General features: G+C 36.7%; 2 protein-coding genes across 2 annotated transcripts; both read left to right on the top strand.

Annotated features, from left to right (window-relative positions):
- Positions 1 to 892: 892 nt before the first annotated feature.
- Positions 893 to 14801, top strand: Snurf (SNRPN upstream reading frame). The gene is made up of 4 exons (XM_031386850.1): positions 893 to 1025; positions 6441 to 6536; positions 10391 to 10539; positions 14656 to 14801. Exons 1-3 carry the CDS (start codon positions 1012 to 1014, stop codon positions 10494 to 10496), a joined length of 216 nt encoding a protein of 71 aa, XP_031242710.1. The 5' UTR covers positions 893 to 1011; the 3' UTR covers positions 10497 to 10539; positions 14656 to 14801.
- Positions 10529 to 21473, top strand: Snrpn (small nuclear ribonucleoprotein polypeptide N). The gene is made up of 8 exons (XM_031386849.1): positions 10529 to 10539; positions 14656 to 14801; positions 16746 to 16897; positions 17415 to 17526; positions 18665 to 18817; positions 19447 to 19585; positions 21082 to 21207; positions 21299 to 21473. Exons 2-8 carry the CDS (start codon positions 14799 to 14801, stop codon positions 21334 to 21336), a joined length of 723 nt encoding a protein of 240 aa, XP_031242709.1. The 5' UTR covers positions 10529 to 10539; positions 14656 to 14798; the 3' UTR covers positions 21337 to 21473.
- Positions 21474 to 22043: the final 570 nt, after the last annotated feature.

Genomic DNA, 22043 nt, shown 5'->3' with positions numbered 1-22043 from the left:
TGCAGATGGGAAATTAATAGGTCAAAAGTTACAGAAACAAATGCTTGTATATGTTATCTACAATCTACATAATGTTTTTTGAGATATTGTCACACATCGAACCCAAGCTGGCCTTGAGTGTGCAAAAATACTACTTCCTTAGAATAAGCTTCCTGAGAGCTGGAATTACTGGGTGGCATTTCTATGAGGTCATATATTTGTTAGTAAATAGTATCTACTTTCCACCCCCAAGACATTAGTCATTACTGGTAATAGTTTAAATGTAACAAAATTTAGTAAGCCCTGTCTCCAAAACCACCATCAACAAAAGAAGCAGATACAGAAGTCTCATAACTGTATGCTCTATTAAAATTTAATCGTACCATGATTTGGAGGAAATATTTTTCCCAGTCATATGTTCTAATACAGAAAGAAAGTACAAATACTACTACATTAAAAAAATGTAGAATTAGGAGTCAGGCTAACTTTCTTCTGTACGGAATTTTAAGCATCTGACAATTTTGCTGGGCTTCTTGTTTGATATATTTTTTTTCTAAATCATTTTTTATGACATACTATGTAATATGATATAGTCTTGAGACCACAGTCTTAATAATGGAGAGCAAACCTTTTCCCCCTCCTACGTAGTAAAAATCTGTATATTTTAACACCATGTTTAGATCAATGCTTCTTGCAACCAATTGGGAACTATTTTTTTTAATTAAATGTATTTAGAAATAGGCAATTATATCCATTAGCCAGGATTGACAGCTCTTTTTTTTAAAATACTTGCTCAAATTTCCATAGTAGGAATGCTCAAGACCAGGTAGCTGCCTTTTGGTAGGACATTGCGGTCAGAGGGACGTGGACCCTGCATTGCGGCAAAAAATGTGCGCATGTGCAGCCATTGCCTGGAACGCATGCGTAGGAAGCAGCGTGATAAACCTGAGCCATTGCGGCAAGTCTAGCGCAGAGAGGACGGGGAGCTGGAGATGACAGACGCTTGGTTCTGAGGAGTGATTTTGCAACGCAATGGAGCGAGGAAGGTCAGTTGGGCATGCGGCTTCTGGTAGCGATTGTGGTCCCTATTTGACCAAAACATTCTAGATTTGGGCTTCTTAAGGTTTTTGATTACCCAGATATCTCTGTTTTCGTGAATCAGAGAACAATCCTTTGGAGCCGTCAGACGGATTCCTTGGGTCTGTTAGTGCCGCACCTGCGTGTAACATGGTGCCTTTATTATGGTGGTCTAAGGTTTTGACTGGGACCCAGGACGCAGGAGCTGTGTTGCCGCTGCATGTGGGCTCCGGGATGCCGGAGCTCTTTTGTCGCGGCCTCTGGACTCCTGGAAGTCGGAGCTGTGTTGCCGCGACCTGTAGATTCAGGGATTTTTTTTTTTTTTTTGGAACTGTTAACTGTAAGGCCTGTGAGCTCCTGGATGCCGGAGCTCTCTTGCCGCAGCCTGTGGGCTCCGGGGGTGGGGGTGGGGTGGGTGGAAGCCCTGTTGCCATTGCCGCGACCTGTAGAATCTGCGACTTTGGGGCTGTTACTGCGCGGCCTGTGGGCTCCAGGATGCCGCAGCTCTTTTGCCGCAGCCTTTGGGCTCCGGGGCTGGGTGGGAGATCTGTTGCCCAAGCTTTGGCTCGGTAGATGCAGCCTGTTGGCTACAGGGCGTGGGAACTGCTGTAGCAGCCTGTTTGCTCCAGGGTGGGGTGGGGTGGGGTGGGGGTGGGGATGGGAGCTCTGTTGCCGCAGCAGCCTGTGGGCTACGGGGCCTGGGAACTGGGCTGTGGCAAACGGTATGCCCTGGGGGGCCTGGAGCTCCTTCCGGGGCCCGGAAGCTGGAGCTCTGTTGCCACAGCCTGTGTGCTCCCGGTGGGGGGAGCTGGGACTCTGTTGCCGCAGCCTGTGGGCTATGGTGGTGGGAGCTGCGTTGTCACGAGCCCAGGGTGGGGGAGCTGGGAGCAGGAGCTCTGTTGCCTCTGCCTGTGTTGCCGCAACCCTTTGGGCTGAGAGGAGGGGAGGGGCGTTGCTCGAGCTCTGTTGCCGCTTCACGAGCCTTCAAGGATGTCAGAACTGTGTAGCAGTGGCACGGCTGCTTTTGCAGATGGTGAGTGCTAGTGCATGGTTTGCTCCGAGACCTCTGTCACCACTTCAAGGTCGTGTGGTTCTGCGACAAGATTCTTGCAGGTGGCCAGAGTGCTTCTGAATCACTGGTTTGGGGCCTTGGAACACTGATGAGAGTGGAGGGAGGTAATCACTGTATAAAATGTGGTAGAACTGAGGCAATAGGGTGTCATTTTTAGCCCTGCATCCCAGTGGCAGTCTGCTTCTGGGCTTTTCCAGGGTGGGGTCTACTGAGCTAGATAATGCGGAATGTACCAGTATTGGAGGAGGGGGAGGAGTTGTTGAGAACAACCTGTGTGGCATGGCCAGACCTCAGTTTAAGGAATTTTTTTTCTTGTGATCTTCTCTTCTAATCAGTCTGGTTGTATATTTTGTTCGTGTTATTTCCTTTTGTGGAATTGCTTCCTATTTACAAGATAGGGATGCTAGTCTCAGTGTTCCATTTTCTTGTTGTGTCATTGTCAACCACCCCCCACAGTGGGGGCTAGTGTCTGAAGTCTATGCAATACTTGCTTTTACCCACTCACTGAGTAGAGGTAATAAGATGATGTCTATCTTATTTTACTTTTTTTCATGGCATCCTGAATTTTATCAAAGTCATCTTGGTATTATCAAGGGATCCTGTCGCTTGTCAAACGCCATTGTGAGGATCTGTAAAGATGGCCGCTGCTGCAGTGGTACTGCAGTGCGCAGGCGCAGCACGGTGTATGCGGGCTAGTAGACCCCTCCCCATTATGCTACAAATCAAAGGAGGTAACAGCACTTGTCAGTTCCCTGGCGTTGGAATTTCAGCCACACCCTCTCGAGAACTGAGCCTACCGAGGACTAACTGGTTCACTCCCTACAGGAACCTGATGCAGTAGAGGTGACACCTACCTCTCCCTGCATTGACAAAAGAAGGGAATTAGCAGAAGAAGTGTGCAGTTTTGACATCATGGGGATGACTACCATTTCCTTAACCTGGTGCTATAGCTGCGTATCTTTACCCCTCCTTTTCTGCAGTGTTGCAGTAGGGAACGGGGAGAAAATGGAGACTCATTAGCACAGGCTCCTTTTCACAGTCTTATTCCTATCTTCCAAGAATTTTGATAATGGAAGGTGGGGAGGAGCTGGGGGGATGATTTTTTCCGTGACTTCTGGTACTGGAAGATGGGATTGGAGGAGAAGGAATATAGAAGTTAGAGGTGTGTATGACTCGTTCCTATGTGGCAGAACAGGTGATTCTCTATTATTATTTTTTGGTTAGTAGAATAGGTGGGTGAAAATTTAGAACAACAGTATAGCCAGTTCAGGACCTATTGGTGGTGATTAAGGATAGCATTACCGACCAGGTAGGGAATTTATATTTATATTTTAATGCCTATTTTAAAAACTGTAAAAAATATAAGTTGTAATTTCTTAAAGAGAAGACAATTAAAAACCAGGGTTATACATGCTATAATAAGAATGGGTAATTTTATTGATGAGTGACTTTTGTTTTTACAATTTTTAAAATAGAAACTACTCTAAATTTTAAAGGATAATGAGAAAAATAACTGCATTTTCTCAAACACACTTAAATTTAAAACAGGATCCAGACATAGTTCATCTTAATGTCAGACGTACTATGCATCCCACTCTCACTGGAGCTGGTGATCTAGTCTACCTTCTTCACCTCTCTCACAGGTGTGACTCATGTGTAGAATTTATACTTTGAACATTTTTTTCATGATGTTTTTACATGCTTTTTTTTTAAAAAAAATCTTGTTTTTCTTCACATTTATGGATAAGTAGTATTTATGGTTATCATATGTTGTAATCTTAAAAAAATGGTAAATTTGAGAAGATAGACTTTGTTTTAGAAGTTTGTCTTTCTGACATGACAATCTGAACTTCTAGCCAAGGTTAACCTTAAATTTGTAATCTTCACACTATGGTTGCCAGACTTCAAAAACATACCTTTAAAATATTGTATATAATATAATTTAGTCTTTAGACTCCAGTAACATGTTGTTTCAAATAATCTGATTAGCTACTGTTAGTGCCTCTTATAAAACTGCTTATTATGACCCACCATGTTTTATTAGTTGAATCAGATCTCTTTGATTAGGCATTCTCCTTTTCAAGGCCTGAAATTTCCATATCTCTGCCTTAGTAGTGATTTGGTGCTGATTACTTTTGTTTTTAAGGGAAAGTCTAACTGTAACTCAAAATGCATTCTCATGAGACGGTTGACTTGTTATTATTGCTGTATCAGATACTGACTTGGAAAGTGGTGGGTATCCTTTCTTCAGTTTAGATGAACACATTTTGATTAAGCGAATTTTATTGTTATTAAAAGTGTTATTTTACTTGGTGTGTTCACAGAACTTTATGTTAAAATGACTGAATTTAGTCACTGTTTCATTCTACTAAATATTTCTATTTAGATCTTTTTTATTTATTCCTTCCTCTTTTTATGAATGTATCTTCACTTTAAAAACTCAAACTTAAAATATAGTTTTTAAAGTTATCTGCTATATTTATTGCTATACTCGTGTTAACTGGCCTAATTAATTGTAAAAGGATTTATAAGTGATTCCTTGTTTTCAAGCAAGATTTTGATAATATTGCTGTGTAACCCAAGCTACTCTTGAAATAAGTTACTGCATTCAAGTTGACCAAGTCCTATGATTGCTAATTCTTGGGTTAGCAAGCCTGGAATTTGGGGTTTTGAAGTAGGTCTTGCCATAGAGCCGGTTATGACCTTGAACTTGCTGTGTGGTACAAGCTGCTGTGATTCATCCTTCAGATTTTACAGGACATTTTTGCTGAAAGGGATTTGTAAGTGTCTACGTGTATACACACACATAGACACACACACACACACACACACCCCACATAATGACAGTTACAGTTATCTTTTTTTTAGAATATGTTAAGATTTTATGAACAAAACAGCTGTTAACTGGTCAGTTTCTTAATCAATCTAGTTTTACATACTGATAGGTAGAATTTAGAGAATTGGCATTTGGATTCTGCTATCAACATTCTTTCATGTTTACAAAGACCTTTCATTTGTCTTTTCTGCATTTGTTTTTCTAATTTCAGTATTATGAATGGTTTCTGCAGTTCCTAACATGGCTACCCTGAGACTCTTATTTTCAATTTGACAGAACAGCCATCTTGTGAGGTGTTCCCAGATCTTAACATGGTAGTGCATTTTCCCAGCCTATTAAGCTTAGCATTTTGCTTAAGCAACCCTGTTATTTCTTTGTAAATCCTAAAGACAGATACATATTCATATGGATATTTTTAATTAGTAATTTTTCAATTTAATTTTTTATTCTTTTTCAGCCTGCTATATAAATGGATTATAATCTAAAAATATTTCCCCAAATAGTTTAGAGTGATCTTGGCTTTTTGTTGGTAGAGAGGACTAGTGCATATTGTATATGTATATATGGAGTATGCGTGTGTTACCAGAAGACATCAGATTGCAGTATTGCCTGTGAGCCACCATGTGGTTGCTGGGAATTGAACTCAGGACCTGTGGAAGAACAGGTAGTGCTCTAAACTGCTGAGCCACCTCTCCAACCCCAGATCCTAATATAAGTTTAAGTATAAAATATTTTAATTGTGCCTTATTTTGATCATTCCATTGTTTGACACAGGATTAGTATGCTGGATCTGGATGGCTTAGAACTTGTATATGTAAAACAGGCTGGTTTTGAACTTAGAAGCATCTGCCTGTTTTTATGTTTGTTCCTGCTTTTACCTTTAAGTACTGGAAATATAGGCACACTTTGTCATAATTTTACCTCTTTTGAATTAGATTATGAATACCTTTTAATATTCACTATGCCAATGAAAAATATTCTAAATGAAGCCTTTATTTTTCCTTCAAACTTTTATTTTGTTTTTAGTGTGTCTTTGTTGTGGTAGGGGGAGGAAGCATACATGTATGGCAGATATAGAAGTAAACATAATTCTGTGGTGTAGGTTCTCTCCACCTTTTCCATGGTCCAGGATCAGTCTCAGATTGTCTAGTTTGTATTCACGGCTGGCAATGCTTTACCTACTGAACCATTTTATCAATCCTATATTTATATTTCAATGTAAGGAATCATTTATCCTAGACTGATCCCAAATTTCCTAGGTAGCTGAGAGTATCCTTGAAATTTTAATTAAGGATACTCTGTTTTCCTCTCATTAGTACTGAGATTAAAGGCATGTACTACAATCTCTTATTTACACAGAGCTAGGAATGGAGCCTAGGGCTTCCTGCCTCCTAGGCAAGAGCTCTTAAATTCTCATAATTCATTTAAATATTTTTAATAAATTAATGCTTTTGTTAATTTTCTTTTCTCTTTCAGGGATCGCTTACACTTGAGAAGAACTACTGAACAGCACGTGCCAGAGGTTGAGGTCCAGGTCAAACGTAGAAGGACAGCCTCACTGAGCAACCAAGAGTATGTGAATTCAGAGTTAAGAACCAAATAACAGAAAAGTATCATACAAAAGAGAGATCACAATGACATTAATTGAATACCTAGTATAGAAGATGTAACAAAATAATTAAATGCGTAATTTATTGTTTTAACAGAAGTCAGCTTTTACCATTTCAGCCATGTCTGGTTGAGATGATACTGTCTCCACCTTAGGAGTTCTGGAATTAAAGCACGCACCAAAACACCTGGCTTCTTATATGTTATTCAGTATAACCTGTGACTTTTTCCTGACATTTCAATTACAGCAATGTTGCTGGCTTCATCTTTCCTTTTTTTTTTTTTGTGGTGCTTGAATTAAACTTAGAGCTTCATACATTTTATAGAAGTGTTCTATTTTTATTTTTGCATGCATAAAGGATTTTTACTGTTAGAATTATATATTCATAGTATGAATATCTAAGTTATACTTTTCATTTACATTCTTATAAATGCTTTTTCTACATTTGAGTGAGACATTAATGCACACAATTAGCTTTTCCTTATAATGAAGCTTACTATTAGTTTTGAGATGGATAGCCTATGTTCACCTTGATTTTTATCACGAACCAGAGTATCCACTTGAGTCTAAAACCTTTTCCACATCCCAAGTGCTGGTATTGCTTGTGTGCGCTACTATGCCTGGCTATATTTAGATTAATTGAATAGTATACCTTAGCTAAAATTTTAAAAATATTTTCTTTAATTCTTTCAATATACATATGCACACACATAAATGAATCTTGATTTTTTTTTTTGAGACAGGGTTTCTCTGTATAGCCCTGTCTATCCTGGACTCCCTCTGTAGACCAGGCTGGCCTCGAACTCAGAAATCCGCCTGCCTCTGCCTCCCAAATGCTGGGATTAAAGGTGTGTGCCACCATGCCCAGTATAAATCTTGATCTTTAACTTAAACATTTAAAATATACTGATTACTGATGTATAAATTCTTAATTTATTGAGTCTCAAAATTATTATCAGCTTATTCTCCTTTATTTCCATAGACATAATCTCAAATTTTTCTCATTTCAGAGCTTTTTGATGGCATTCACATTTGTTTTTTGTGGAGATATATAAAGGGAAGAAATGAAGTTTTGGTTTTTTAATATATCTTTGCTACCTTTACATTGGTACATCGATCTATTGATTTTAATTTATGGAATGCAGAGTATGAGTGCTATAACAAGTTATTTCTTATTAGACCACTTGACATTTGCTTTTGCATTCCAGGGCAGGCACTGCAGGTCTATTGCTGTTTGTTTCACATCCTTTATACTAGGATTTTTTCCCCCAAAATTGTGGACAATAGGCAACACAGCACTTAAATAGTTTAATACACTAAAGAATATATAGTGTACACTAAAGAATATATAGTGTATTAAACTATTTAATATATATATATATATCCTTCCAAAGCAATCTGCAAAATAAAATGCAATTAAAAATATGATTAAAATGATATTTTTTTGTTTTTTCGAGACAGGGTTTCTCTGTATATATAGCCCTGCCTGTTCTGGAATGTACTCTGTAGGCCACACTGGCCTTGACCTCAGAAATCCACCTGCTTCTGCCTCCCAAGTGCTGGGATTAAAGGCATGCGCCACCACTGCCTGGCTAAAATGATTTTTTTGAGACAGGGCCTCACCATGTAGTTCTCTCTGTCCTGGAACTCACTATATAGACCAGGTTAGACTCAAACTCACTGATAGTCTCCTGCTTCTGGGATTAAAGGTGAGTACCACTATACTTGGATAAGAACAATTTCTATAATAGGAGAAAATAAGAAAATCTTGACTCCCACATATTGGTTCTAGTGTGTAAATTTTCAAGAACCATCTTGCTAGTGGGGAAGTGTCCCTTGGGATTTTCTGTTTTGAGGACTGGGATATTAGATGGGCCTTGAACTGGAAATCACAGCAATTTTGCCTTAGCTTATTCACAATCATAGATTATGTGCTACTAGAATATAAATCTCTTGGTATTTACTTGTTCATTTCTTCCTTCCGATTTTATTTCCTGTTTCTTGGAGGTTTCATCGGGTAGCCCTGATTGTCTTACAATTCACTCTGTACACCAGATTGACTTCAAATTTATGGCAATCCAATTGTCCCTGCCTTCTGAATACTTGTATTATAGTTATGTGAAAGGAAATGTCTCTGTGTTTTACTAAAAATTTTTGTCTATAGCGCAAATAACATACATGACTCAATAAAATCTCTTAATTTGTTGCAATGAGCTTAGCATTTTTGGGGTGTCAAGTATATGGGCATATATTTTTTAATGGTTTATTTGTAATATATATATATATATATACACACACACACACACACATACATACACATACACACACACAAACACAAACACACACAAATGCATGATATTCCTGCATATATGTCAGCACCACAAAGTACATAGTATACAAGGCCCAAGAGGACATTTGGGTTTCCTGAGACTGGAGCTAATATTTCCCAGAAGGTTTTGAATTACCATGTGGATATTAGGAACTGAACATTCTTCCTAAGAGCAACAATTGTTCTGAACTGGTAAACCGTCTGTATAGCCCATCATTATTTAGTCTGTGTGTTGGTATTTGTGGGTGTGGTTTGTGGTTGTGTGTGTGTGCTTGTATGTCTATGCACACACTTTGAAAAAAGGTTCTTCAACTGGATTGATGACTGAGTGGTTAAGAGCACTGACTGTTCTTGCTAAGATCCAGAGTTCAATTCACAGAAACCACATGGTGGCTCACAACCATCTGTAATAGGATCTGATGCCCTCTTCTGGTGTGTCTTGAGAATCACAATGTACTCACATAGACAAAATAAATAAATCTTAGAAAGGAAAAAGTTTCATGTTGCAGCAGAAGGTGGCCCTACTAATTCTATTGTTTCTATGCTTGGGATTATTAATTTGTTCCATTTTAATGCCTGTTCATTTTGATAATGCTTTTTTATACAGAGTTTTTCCCTTTCTCTCTCTTTTTCTTTTTATCTTTTCTTGGGGGTGGGGGGAAGTGTTCCTGATGGGGTTTCATCATGTAGCCTTGTCTTGGAATTAACTCTGTAGACCAGTCTATCCTTGAACTCTTAGAGATCTGCCTACATCTGCCTCCCAAGTGCTGGCATTATTGGCATGTGCCATGAGCTACCAGTAGGTAGGGTCTTATTGTCTAGTTCTATATAGTTTGTAACTGTCTATATAAACTTAAATTACCATGAACTTGTGCCGATCTATTTGTCTATCCTTCCTGCATATCAGAATTACAGGCATATATGACCAAGCTTAGCACTTTAATGTCAAGGAAGACAAATTGTTTTCCTCAGATCTCTGTATTTTGTATATATATTACATGGTGGGATGAAGAAAGAAAAGTGAGTTGGAAATGGTCTAATTTTCCCATTTGCCTCTCTTCCTATTGAGTAAAAGTGTTTTAGGTAGTGTCTGGGAGAAATGCCCTCATTAATGATTTGTAAATCATTTAAACAAATCACTTGCCCATCACAAATTTCAAATTATTGTTTTTGTTTTCACATAATGTAATTGGAAAATGACTAAGTTTGGTATTGATAGTTTCTAGATGAGGACTCTTGCCTTTTTAGTTATTAGCATACATCCCCATACTGAACAAATATCTAGTAGTTGTTTATCCATTCTTGTTGGCAGAAATCCCTGTTTAACTGATTAGTGTTATGTTAGTACCTAAATGACAATATTTTAAACAATTTTAGACTTTTTAAAGGAGGCTCTTTTAGAGTAAAGGCATTTATATTTTCCTGTTTATTGCTATCTGCATATACAGATGCCTTCTGTCATTTAAAAGTATTGTACTCTTGTTGTAGGTGTCACTTGTACCCACGACGTTCTCAGCAACAGCAAATTCCTGTGGTGGATTTCCAGGCAGAGCTGAGACAGGCATTCTTAGCTGAGACACCAAGGGGTGGTTAAAGCAGTATTGCAACTTCAAGGTGGTGGAAGTCAAGGAAAACAGGTTAGAATTAATTCCAAAATTAACAAAAGTAAAAAGAAAGAATAAGGTATCTAGTTTTAATTGATACAATTAGTTTCTTAAAAAAAAGATATATGTAATATAATATATATTATAGTATGTACAATATAATATTATATATTATATATAATATATAATATGTATAAAGTATAATGTGTATATACATGAGGTACATAGAAATTTTCCAAAATGTATATATTAAATAACATCGAAACCAGTATAGTTAGATCTTAATGTATATGCCCTGACGTATTGTGTTTCCATATCCTATTCTGGAATGTATTAAGGGAATTTTATTTTCTTTTTTCTACTTTACAAAAAATACACACATTTATTAGTGAATTTATAGAGTTCCCTCTTGTGAGATTCTTTTTTCCTGATGATATCTTACCCAGTATTATATTAACTTTTATTACTTTCAAGAAAGTATTCTGTTTATGAATATACTGAATTATTTTAATTATGATTCAGTAGGCATAAAATTCTACAGAAAATATTTTACCATAATTATTTCTTTTGAATCAGCATACCATGTAATAAAAATATCAGCTATAATGTTATTGCAATACTTATTGATTTACTTTATTTAGATTCTATTTTACAATGTAGTGCTTTGGTTTTCTTTTGCAGATCATTTTCTTTTAAGCCAATTAATTTATTTAACTTAGAAATAGGTGGGTATTGTATTTTACCTGTATGCCTGTACATCATGGGCATACATGTACTCATGGAGTCCAAGGCTTTCTTGGACATGGTATGAAATAATGTTAACAGATGTCTCATTTATAAATATTGTGCTGGAGGGATGGCCTTGTCAGGCATCAATGGGAGGAGAGGTCTTTGGTCCTATGAAGGCTTGATAGATGCCCCAGTATAGGGATATCAAGAGTGGGGATGTGGGAGTGGGTGGGTGGGTTGAGGAACACCCTTGGTAGAAGCAGGGGGAGGTGTATGGGATGGAAGTTTCCAGGAGGAGGGGAACTGGGAAAGGGGATGATAACACTTGAAATGTAAATGAAAAATGTAAAGAGGGAAATAAAAGAGACATAAGGACACTTAAGAGGAAACAAATTAAATAAATAAATATTGTGCTTCTGCTGTAGGTGTCACTTGTCCCCGAGATGTTCTGAGCAGCAGCAGCACTGCAGTTTGAATTTATGTACACTTTGGCCATGAAAGCCTGGATTTTTTTTTTATCTTTCTGTTTCTGTGACTTAACTGTTGAAATTATATGTGTGCACTACCATACTAGAGTCATTTTTTACAGTTTTAATGTATTTATTCAGTTAACATCTCATTATATGATCTTGGCTCGCCTGTAATTTAATGTAAGGAGGAAGCCTCATAAGCCCAGCCCATCCATGTTAGACTGTTGATTGGCTAAATGTGATAGTTTATAAGTATAATAACTTTGCCATATCAAGAAGACACTTATTTTTCAGAAGTCCTCTGATGTCTGGCTCATAATTTTTCTACCCATTCTGTGATGGCTTTTTAGACTTGGGTGGTAGTGGTGTGATATAATTTATGACTGAGCCCTCCACTTCACTTATTTTCTGTATTTTGGTCAATTGCAAGTCTATAAAGTACCATCCATTGCAGTGAGAAGCTTTTGATATGAGGCGAGACATGAACTAACATATGGGTATAAAGGTTTTAGAGGGCAGTCACTCTTTGCTATGCCAATTTAACAATAATAGTTCCCCTACGGTGCCTCTATTCTCCTCAGCTTTCTTGCATGCATTAACTTTATCTATTTTATTATTTTTAAACATTATGCTTTGACAGGAATTAGAGCAATCTGAAAAGGTATCACAATCCCCTGTAACTAGAGGTGTAGACAGTGTTTTACAAGAACTTGTGTTTTAGGAGAACTGAACTAGGGTCTTGTGCAAAAGCATAGTAGCATTTCATAAACACAGAGCCAATTCTCTTCAGCTACACATGGTGGCTCCTCCCCTTAATTTCATGAATTAGAAGACAGAGACAGGTAGATCTATGTAAGTTACAGGCCAGCCAGCCAAAATTATGAGTTTGAGGCCAGTCAGTGCTATGTAGAGGAACTTCCTCAGAAAGCTAATAAAAGAATTAATCAATTAAAAATATACAACTAAATTAGAAAGCTGATGGCTACTTCCATAATATCCATGGCACACTTGTACCAATAGCCATATTCTAACAGGCTTATTGTTATTGTAGCTCATAGGGTTCACAACAAAATAGGAATAACTTTTCTCCAGCATCCTATATAGCATGATTTGTTTTCTGCCTTACCAGAGTGCTACTTATATTTTACTATTCTTTGCAATTTGGTCTATTTCCCTGTGAATTTCATGATTTCATTTTCTTTATAGCTGAATAGAAATCACCAGCAATTAACATGGTTAAACAAATGAGTGTAGTAGGATACAGTGTACTCATATAAGTCCTAGAGTGGAATAGCAGGGTCACTAAGGTTTACATACTTGAATAAAGATTTAAAAGGAAATTCAATTCTGTTTGGCATGTCTTCTGTAGTTTGCACTCTGACAGCACTAAATAACCCTTCCCTACATATTCTGTTGTTTTCTCTTAGCAATTGTGTTTAAATCAATAGTTTGTTACCTTCTTTAAGTCAAGTTATTCAGGATTATGTAAAGATTACAAATTCAAAACTAATCTTAATAGAGCAGTGTAGGGAATGAAGTAAAAGAGATAATAGATTTAAGTACAGATTAGGCTTTGAGATACCTTTCCTCTAAAAATCAAGATTTTGTACTCTCACAACTTTAACTTCAGATTCTCATTTACTTTTGATTAAATATGGGCAGGGTGCCTTTGTAATCCTAACATATAGGAGGCTAAGAAAAAAAGCATTGAAAATTCTATGCTAGGCTGAATAAATATAGCCAAATATTCGTGAAAATTTTATGCCTTAACGTGCAATCACTCTTTAACAACAAACTATATTCCTAGGCCTTTATTGTATTTCACATTTACTTTCTTAATACTTAAAAAGTTCTCAAACATTTGTAAAACTGTTCCTGCCATACAGCCACTGATTTCTTCCTCAGCATTATTTATACTTTTATTTTAACCTTATGTCAGTTTTCATCTTCTGTAGTTTGTGTTGTTCAATGACACACTCATTAGTGGGTGGAGGAAGATTATCCATCCTGGTTTTAAGAGAGGGCAAAAGTAGATTTTGAACTGAGGAGTAAATGAGATAGTGATAAATTTAGGGAACTGAAAAATGTGGGTGTTTTTGAAATACATAGAGTTTTTAAAATATTTTAATATTATAAAAATAAATATTTAATGTGAAGATGGTCAGTATAAGTGCTTTCCTTCCAAACAAGGGGATATAATTTTATAAGCACTTGTATAAAACCCTGGTAATAATGGTTTTAGCTGTCTCAGTGGGTTCTGCAGAAGACTACCTTTTGGTTTCTAGCATTCACATGGAGGATCACAACTAGCTATAACTTAAATTCTAAGGGATTTGATACCCATTTGTGTGTGTGTGTGTGTGTTTTCGAGACAGGGCTTCTCTGTATAGCCCTGGCTGTCCTGGAACTCTCTCTGTAGACCAGGCTGGCCTTGAAATCAGAAATCCGCCTGGCTCTACCTCCCAAGTGCTGGGTTTAAAGGCATGTGCCACCACTGCCTGGCAATACCCATTATTTTTTTTTTACCTTGAGCACCAAGAACATACATGATACAAAGATATGTGCAGATATAACACATAAAAATAAAAATAATTAAACACTGGGAATTGTAAGTGACATTTGTAAACCAATGCTGAGTGGCCAGAGACAAGTGGACTTCTCAAGCTTAAAATATATATTGTGATCACATTAGTCACAAAGGAAGGCAGCACTGCTATTTGGCATATAAATGCATCCAGACACATACCCAGTAACCTTCCCAATACTGGTGGCTAATGGGTTTCATAACTCTGGTGGGTAACAGTAATGTTAAGATGGTGGACTGGAGGACTGGAACTGTTCATTGTTGGACATGAGAGACAGCATGGATATTTCTGAAGCTATACTGTTCGAAAATTGTTGATTTTAAGCCGTGGATTGAGGTACAAATGTAGTGTGTTTTCCTCTGCAGGACCCATCCGCTGTTTGTGAAACTTTGGTCAAGCTTACATTGTGTGTTAATAGCCTGCATCAAACCTTTATTTAAAGTCCTCCCTCAAGTATTAAGGGTCTTGAAATTTTCGTGTTGACAACGGCTATTGTGGAACAGCAATCATGGTAAGTAGTACATTTAAGCAAAGGGTTGGATAGATGATTTAATGACCCCACGTGATAGTTTCTCAATGTGTGGAGTTTTTCTTTTTCTGGAAAAAATTAGAAATAAGGATTCATCTATAGAGGATGCACATTCCACTGCTTAACAATTATGCTTTCCCTGTATAGGGTGGTCAAAAGCTTTGGAAAGAATACCAAGCCTTATGTAATTTTTATTCAGTGACTAAATCTTTTATTTAAGGGACCAACTTCTAGAAAGATGACTCTTTTTCCAAGATAAAGCAGGTTTTATTCCAGAGATGCAGAGATGGATTTGAAAAAAAATCAATGTAATTCACCATGTATAGCTGAAAGAAAGGAAAAAAACCCACACAGTAATCTCAATGGATACTGAAAAAGGTTTTGAAAAATTCAACAACCTTTGTGAAGTTTTAACTTTAGCAACAACAAAAGTTAAGGAGATAAAGGAGGTACAAATTGGAAAGGAAGAAGTCAAAGTATTGACATTTGATGATATAAGATAATATTTGATTATAAGATGTTATAATAGTACACATAAGTGATACCAAATATTTTACCAGAGAACTCTTACAGGTGATCAACAGCTTCAATAAAATGGCTGGGTAAGAAGTTAATTAAAATGATCAGTAGCAGTCCTATATACAAATGATAAAGCCAGAGAATGAAATTAGGAAAACAATACCCTTTACAATAGCCACAAATACTTTAAAATTACTTGGTGTGACTCTTAAACATGCAAGTGAAAAACCTGTATGCAAGTGTTTGAAGAATGAATTTGAGGAAGATATCAGAAGATAGAAGATCTCTTATGCTTATGGATAGTTAAGATTAACATAGTAAAATGTGGCCAAAAGCAATATACAGATTCAATTACCCTCAAAATTCCAACACAGTTCTTTACAGATCTTGAAAGAACAATTCTCAAGTTTATATGGAAAAATAAAAAATCCAGGATATCTAAAACATTCCTGAGTGATATAAACTTTTATACTGATAATATTTCAGCATTTGATATAAATAGAGCCTGCAAGAATATAATAATGACATTACAGGACAAATAGAAGTATTTTAATTCGAACACTTTACATTAGTTCACAGCAGTATATATTCACATTATAAAATGGGTTGTCATATTATAAACTAAAAGATAGTCTTATTTCAGTTAGATCTTATCAATTTCCTAGAGTTAGATGACTGTTAGATCAAACTGCAGGTCATAAGCACAGACTACTGGAAAAGAATAGCTTTTGATTAACAGAGAAATACAGTTGGATAAAGAGAGATTATCCTATCGATTACTGTGATTCTGAAAGTCAAGGGCATAATTTACAAAGGAGAAGATGCTACTCTCAGATTTAAGTATTGATTCATGCCTAAAACCAGCATTTTGCTGTTGGAGGCAGGAAGAATAAATAGGGTTACAATATCAAACTTGTAACCCTGATCCTATTCAATTTTTTTTTTAATAATAGTGATGTGGGTCTGATGTATCTGGGTGCTTTTTGGGGTGCTAATGGATCATTGTAAGTTAATTGAGTTAGTATTAATAGTTATTTGCTGAGGTAATTATTTATGCTTACAAAATAATGCAGAGGACCAGGTGCTCTGTTAGAAGTTTATGTAATAATATTCTAGAAGGAAAGCTTGACCATTGAAATACCAACTCTGAGGAGAACTATGTTGAAAGGTTTCCAATTTAGGAGTAAATTCTATTAATCTTGTTAGATAAGATAATACTTTAAGGTTCTGAGAAGTGTAAAGATGCTTAGAGTGATCCTAATTCAAATTTGTATTTCAGTAACTAGAAAACATTTGAAAAAGAAACTATTGAAGAAATATGGTTATAAATGTAGGTAATGAATAAGCTAAGGTTAATGAACTGGGCTACAGATGCACTTAACATTGCTGTCCCCTTCTAATTGGCAGACTGTGGGTAAGAGTAGCAAGATGCTGCAGCACATTGACTATAGAATGAGATGTATCCTGCAAGATGGAAGAATCTTCATTGGCACCTTTAAGGCTTTTGACAAGCATATGAATTTGATCCTCTGTGATTGTGATGAGTTCAGAAAGATCAAGTAAGGCTGTTTGGGGTTATGGATGTGGAAGGTTTTGAGCTAAATCAATATTATGTAGAGTGACTGTAGTGAATACAGATACTTTAATATGTCAATTTTGCTATTTTACCTGTTAGTCCTTTCTCAGGATTCTGTCAAATCCTTACATTGCATCATTGCCATTGATTGTGTGCACATCATGCTGGCAAAAATAAAAATCTGATGTCAATATTATTTGGTTATATTTTTCAATAGATTTATCATTTTATTATAATTGAGGCTTTCAATTATGCCTACTTGAATAGGTCTTGTCATGTAATCTCTATCTAAATTGTGCAAAAGAATATCATTTTGCATATTTTTATAATATCCAGCAAACATTAACAGGAAAATAATTTACTATTTTTACATGACTAAGTCCTCAGAGTAAACAGGTAAATAATGGTTTAATGAGAAATGTTGCATTGAATTTTAAATGGAACCTTTGATAAGGATTACCAAATGACTTCACTAATGTTTATTTACTTATGATTTATAGGCCAAAGAATGCAAAACAGCCAGAACGTGAAGAAAAACGGGTTTTGGGTCTGGTCTTGCTACGTGGGGAGAACTTGGTTTCCATGACTGTGGAGGGTCCACCTCCTAAAGATGTAAGGAAGATGAACGACAAGACATGCATGTTTTTAACTTTTTTTAATTTATATACAAAAGGTTGATTTATAATGTGGAGGACATTTTGATATTTGAATGTATACAGTAGAAGAACACTACAATATACCTATTACTTAATACTAGTACATGGTTCAGCTGTATTCTTAGAAATTAAGGATTTATTTCCACCCTTGTATGGGATACTCCCTAAAGGAATTGACTTTTTTTTTTTTTTTTTTTTTTTTTTTTTTTTTTTTAGTGTTACTCTGTTTTCACAAGGTTTCGGGAACAACCATCAAAAATTATCCAACACATAATGTATTTTGTCCAATTACTGGACAAACTGCACACCTACTTACATCTGCATATATCTTTATGAAAAAGCACTAAAGTTTAGCTTTGAACTTGTATACTTAATTTACCTTTTCTAGTGTAATAAGAAAGGGCATGTATTTTGACTTGACCAAAGCAATGCTTGTACTCTGATAGTAACATGCTACTTTTATTAGAAGGTAAAGTGAATACAATATCTATGAAAGACAGAAGTAGAAACAAATTTTTATTGGGAAGAAGTTGTTCAGGATTTGCCCTGTTTATGTTTATGCAAAATTATAGGGCTTCAGTGTATATATTCAAAATCTGAATGGTGCTGAAGAGTATTTGTTGTATTATAGCATCACTTATTCACTATCTCAAAGCTATTGGAGATGGGTGTTTTGTAAAAATGAGTTACAGAATTTATTTTTCAATAGAATAAGTTTTGAGCAAATTCAACCCGTTTCTTTTTCTTTTTTTATTAGATATTTTCTTTATCTACAAGTCATGATTTCTCCTTTCCCAGTTTTCCCTCTGCAAAAAAAAAATAAAAAGTAAAAAACAAAAAAAACCTGTTCCCTCCCCCTTCCCCCTGCTCGCCACCCCACCGTCTCCCTTTTCCTGGCCCTGGCATTCCCCTACACTGGGGCATAGAACCTTCACAGGGCCAAGGGCCTCTCCTCCCATTGATGACCGACCAGGCCATCCTCTACTATACATATGCTGCTGGAGCCATGAGTCCCACCATTTGTACTGTTTGGTTGGTGGTTTAGTCCCTGGGAGCTCAAATTCAACTATGTCAACTATACATTTTTGTTTTAGACTGGCATTGCTCGTGTGCCTCTTGCTGGCGCTGCAGGTGGCCCTGGGGTTGGAAGAGCAGCTGGGAGAGGAGTACCAGCAGGTGTACCTATTCCCCAAGCTCCTGCTGGATTAGCAGGTCCTGTCCGAGGAGTTGGAGGCCCATCCCAGCAAGTATGATTCAGAAAAAAATGTTTTCTATTAATGAGAAAGTATGAGTAGAGCCTGGGAATGATGAAATGTGGAAACATGAAGCTATGTCTATACAATTTAAGTTATATATGCTCTAAAAAGTTCTCAACTGTGTAAAAGGAAGGGGCTAATAATTGGTAACTTAGAATTTTGATTTGATATAATTAAATATTCAATTATATATGCCAGATTGATAAAAACACAAGCTTAGAAAGTGTTAATATGCTAAGATTTAAAAACATGAGACTAAAGAGCATGCGTTTGCTGTCAGCATTCTGAAGGCTGAGGCAGATACATCTCAAGGAATTCTAGCATAGCTGGGAATACTAGATGGAGAGACCATTGTCCCAAAGAAAGAACAAACAACAAAAGAAACAACCTACCAACAAACATAAACCCACAAACAAAGCAAAAGTTCCAGGCTGTTGGCTGAGCACCTCAGAAGGAATATTTGCTTATTATGTATAAGTCCCTTTTAAGTTTTTTTTTAACTTAAAAGAATAAGATAAGTAAGACACAGCAATTAAATTGGTAGAACATGTTTAGTATTAATTTCTTTTTGGATAAAGAGACTGGCACTCACCTTTTGTCTTCTTGGTATAACTTCACAGGTCATGACCCCACAGGGAAGAGGCACTGTTGCAGCTGCTGCTGTTGCTGCTACTGCTAGCATTGCAGGAGCCCCAACCCAGTACCCGCCAGGTCGGGGAACTCCACCTCCACCTGTAGGCAGAGCAACCCCACCTCCAGGTAAGAGTTTCATGATAAATAATAATAATTTGGCTTCTAAGTGATTCTATAATCTTGAGGAAATACCATCTTAACTACTCTGATGGAGATGAGAGAAAACGTCGTTTCATTGTCTTGCTAAGAATTTAGGAGCTATTGAATTTTAGGACTACTTTTAATTTCTTATCAATTGAAAATAGATGTTTTTGTTTTTTTATTTTTTTGTTTTTGGAGACAAGTTTTCTGTGTAGCTCCGACTGTCCAAGAACTGTCTGTATTCAAGACTTGGCTTTATACTCACGGAAATCTTTCTGCCTCTGCCACCTGTGTGCTGGGTTTAAAGGTGTACACCACCACTGCCTGGTGGAAATAATGTTCTTTCTAGATACATTCTGAGGAAGGTTTCTTTACTCTCAATTAGAATGCAAACCAGATTTGGCCAAAAGAAACCGTGAGACAGGAGTGAAAGGATCAGTGCGTTCCTCCCCCCAGCAAAAAAATACACTAAGACACATTCCTCTACACATAGGAATACACTAAGACACATTCCTCTCTCTCACACATAGGAAACCCATAAAAAAAAACAGGAAATATAGTGTTGAAGCACAAGATAAAAGTTATTAAGTATTCAGACAAAGGATTATGAGACAAAACCATAAATATAATATAGAGATATTTTTGTTTGCCATCAACTGATAGACACGCACTTTTATTTAAATGTGTTGACATATCCATTGAGACTTTTATTTGCAAATGGTTACTAACTGGAGATAGCTTACTGGGTAGGATGGGAGCTTATGTTCACTTCTACTTTCAGTACAGGGACCCAGTGTTACTTAGACAAATGCAAGCTTGTCTACATGCTCATCAGTGTCCTTGCTAGACAGCCCTTTGTCCTTGATGTCATCCATCCTTACTGACTCTTAAAATCTCTTTCCTCTTGTTCAGTAGGGTTTTCTGAGGATTTTAAGGCAGGGATTTGAAGGAGTCCAAGTATTCCAAGGTCTCTATACACATTGTCTGCATCTGGGTCTGTCTTTTTTTTCATCTATTGGAGGAAGCTTCACAAACCCCTGATCTATAAATATGGGAGAATGTCTTTAGTGCTACATTCCTTTAACAGAGCCAATAATATTTTGTTGTTCTCTAGGTTTGTGGCCAATCTAGTCTCAGATTTCTGGCCATCTAGGGAGCTGTCTGTGATTGGTTTAATCTCAAGGAGAGGAACTTAAAACAATTCAGATAACGCCCACTCCCACAAGCATTGTCACTATCACAACAGTTTCTTTTTCAGCCATGTCACCTTTTTAGATCATATAGTTGATGCTTGGTCGACATTTGTAATTGAGAGATTATAGGTTCTTTGGTATTAATGAGCCGCTCAGGTTTTATAGTATAAGAAACTTCATTTCTCATTCCCATTTTTGACTTACTTCTTTAATCACTATTTTTAGCTAAGTTGTAATAGCTTTACTGAACTGACATGAAGTGTTTACTTATTTTTGTCAAATTTTCAGGAATTATGGCTCCTCCACCTGGTATGAGACCACCAATGGGCCCACCCATTGGCCTTCCCCCTGCTCGAGGGACACCTATAGGCATGCCCCCTCCAGGAATGAGACCCCCTCCACCAGGAATTAGAGGTTAGTGGTTATGTTAGGACATCCAGATCCTTCAGTATTTATATACTCTTGATAACATTAATGGAATTTTTTTTTAATTTTTCCTTTCTAGGCCCACCTCCCCCAGGAATGCGTCCACCAAGACCCTAAGATACAGTTGATAAATCTCAGCCCTTCTCTTACCCTACAATCAGTGCTTCTTGTGACATTGTGTAGCCTGCAAGCTTTTTGACCCCCCTCTTCCTGCATTAACTATAGATAATAAATACATAGAGCAATTCAATTGAGGTTTTTCTTTGTCTGCTGATTTTGTTAAAGTTAGAGTGAAACCAAATATGGTTTTGTGTGAAATTATTGTTCAAGATAACTATATTAAGTTTATATATAAGATGAACATTATTTGGCTAGTGTAAATACAGTATAAGTAAACACAGACATGAACTTTGCTCAAGCCAGTTTCTTAGGATCAGATGATTGAAATATTTTCCTGATTACTGACATTCACTTTAAACATTGGTTCAAAACCTTATAAATAAGGAAAATCAATTTGCCAAGATTTACAAAGCATTCTATTTCACTTCAAGGTGTGTGGAGATATTTAATCAGACATTTAAATTCACATCATTTATACCACTGGTATGCCATTATTGCTCATGAATTAAAACATGGAATACAAGGTATTTTCCAACCCTCCAAACAGGCTCTATTAACAGTTTATAATTATGTTTACAAATATACATCCATCCATACACAGACATACCATGTATGTGTGTGCCTGTGTGTGCGCGTTTGTGCGTGCACACACACACACACACACACACACACACACACACAGACATTCACCATGTACTGGGTCC

This window comes from Mastomys coucha, unplaced genomic scaffold, assembly GCF_008632895.1.
Source record: "Mastomys coucha isolate ucsf_1 unplaced genomic scaffold, UCSF_Mcou_1 pScaffold21, whole genome shotgun sequence".
In the NCBI taxonomy this organism is placed as follows: Eukaryota; Metazoa; Chordata; class Mammalia; order Rodentia; family Muridae; genus Mastomys; species Mastomys coucha.
The sequence above is the reverse complement of the archived record's forward strand: the minus strand, read 5'-3'. Positions and strand labels throughout refer to the sequence as shown.

Coding starts and splice junctions, on each gene's coding strand:
- Snrpn (XM_031386849.1), top strand. Junction 19,586..21,081: donor CAGAGCAACCCCACCTCCAG/GTAAGAGTTTCA, acceptor TCAAATTTTCAG/GAATTATGGCTCCTCCACCT. Junction 21,208..21,298: donor CCCTCCACCAGGAATTAGAG/GTTAGTGGTTAT, acceptor TTTCCTTTCTAG/GCCCACCTCCCCCAGGAATG.
- Snurf (XM_031386850.1), top strand. Junction 6,537..10,390: donor GCCTCACTGAGCAACCAAGA/GTATGTGAATTC, acceptor CTCTTGTTGTAG/GTGTCACTTGTACCCACGAC.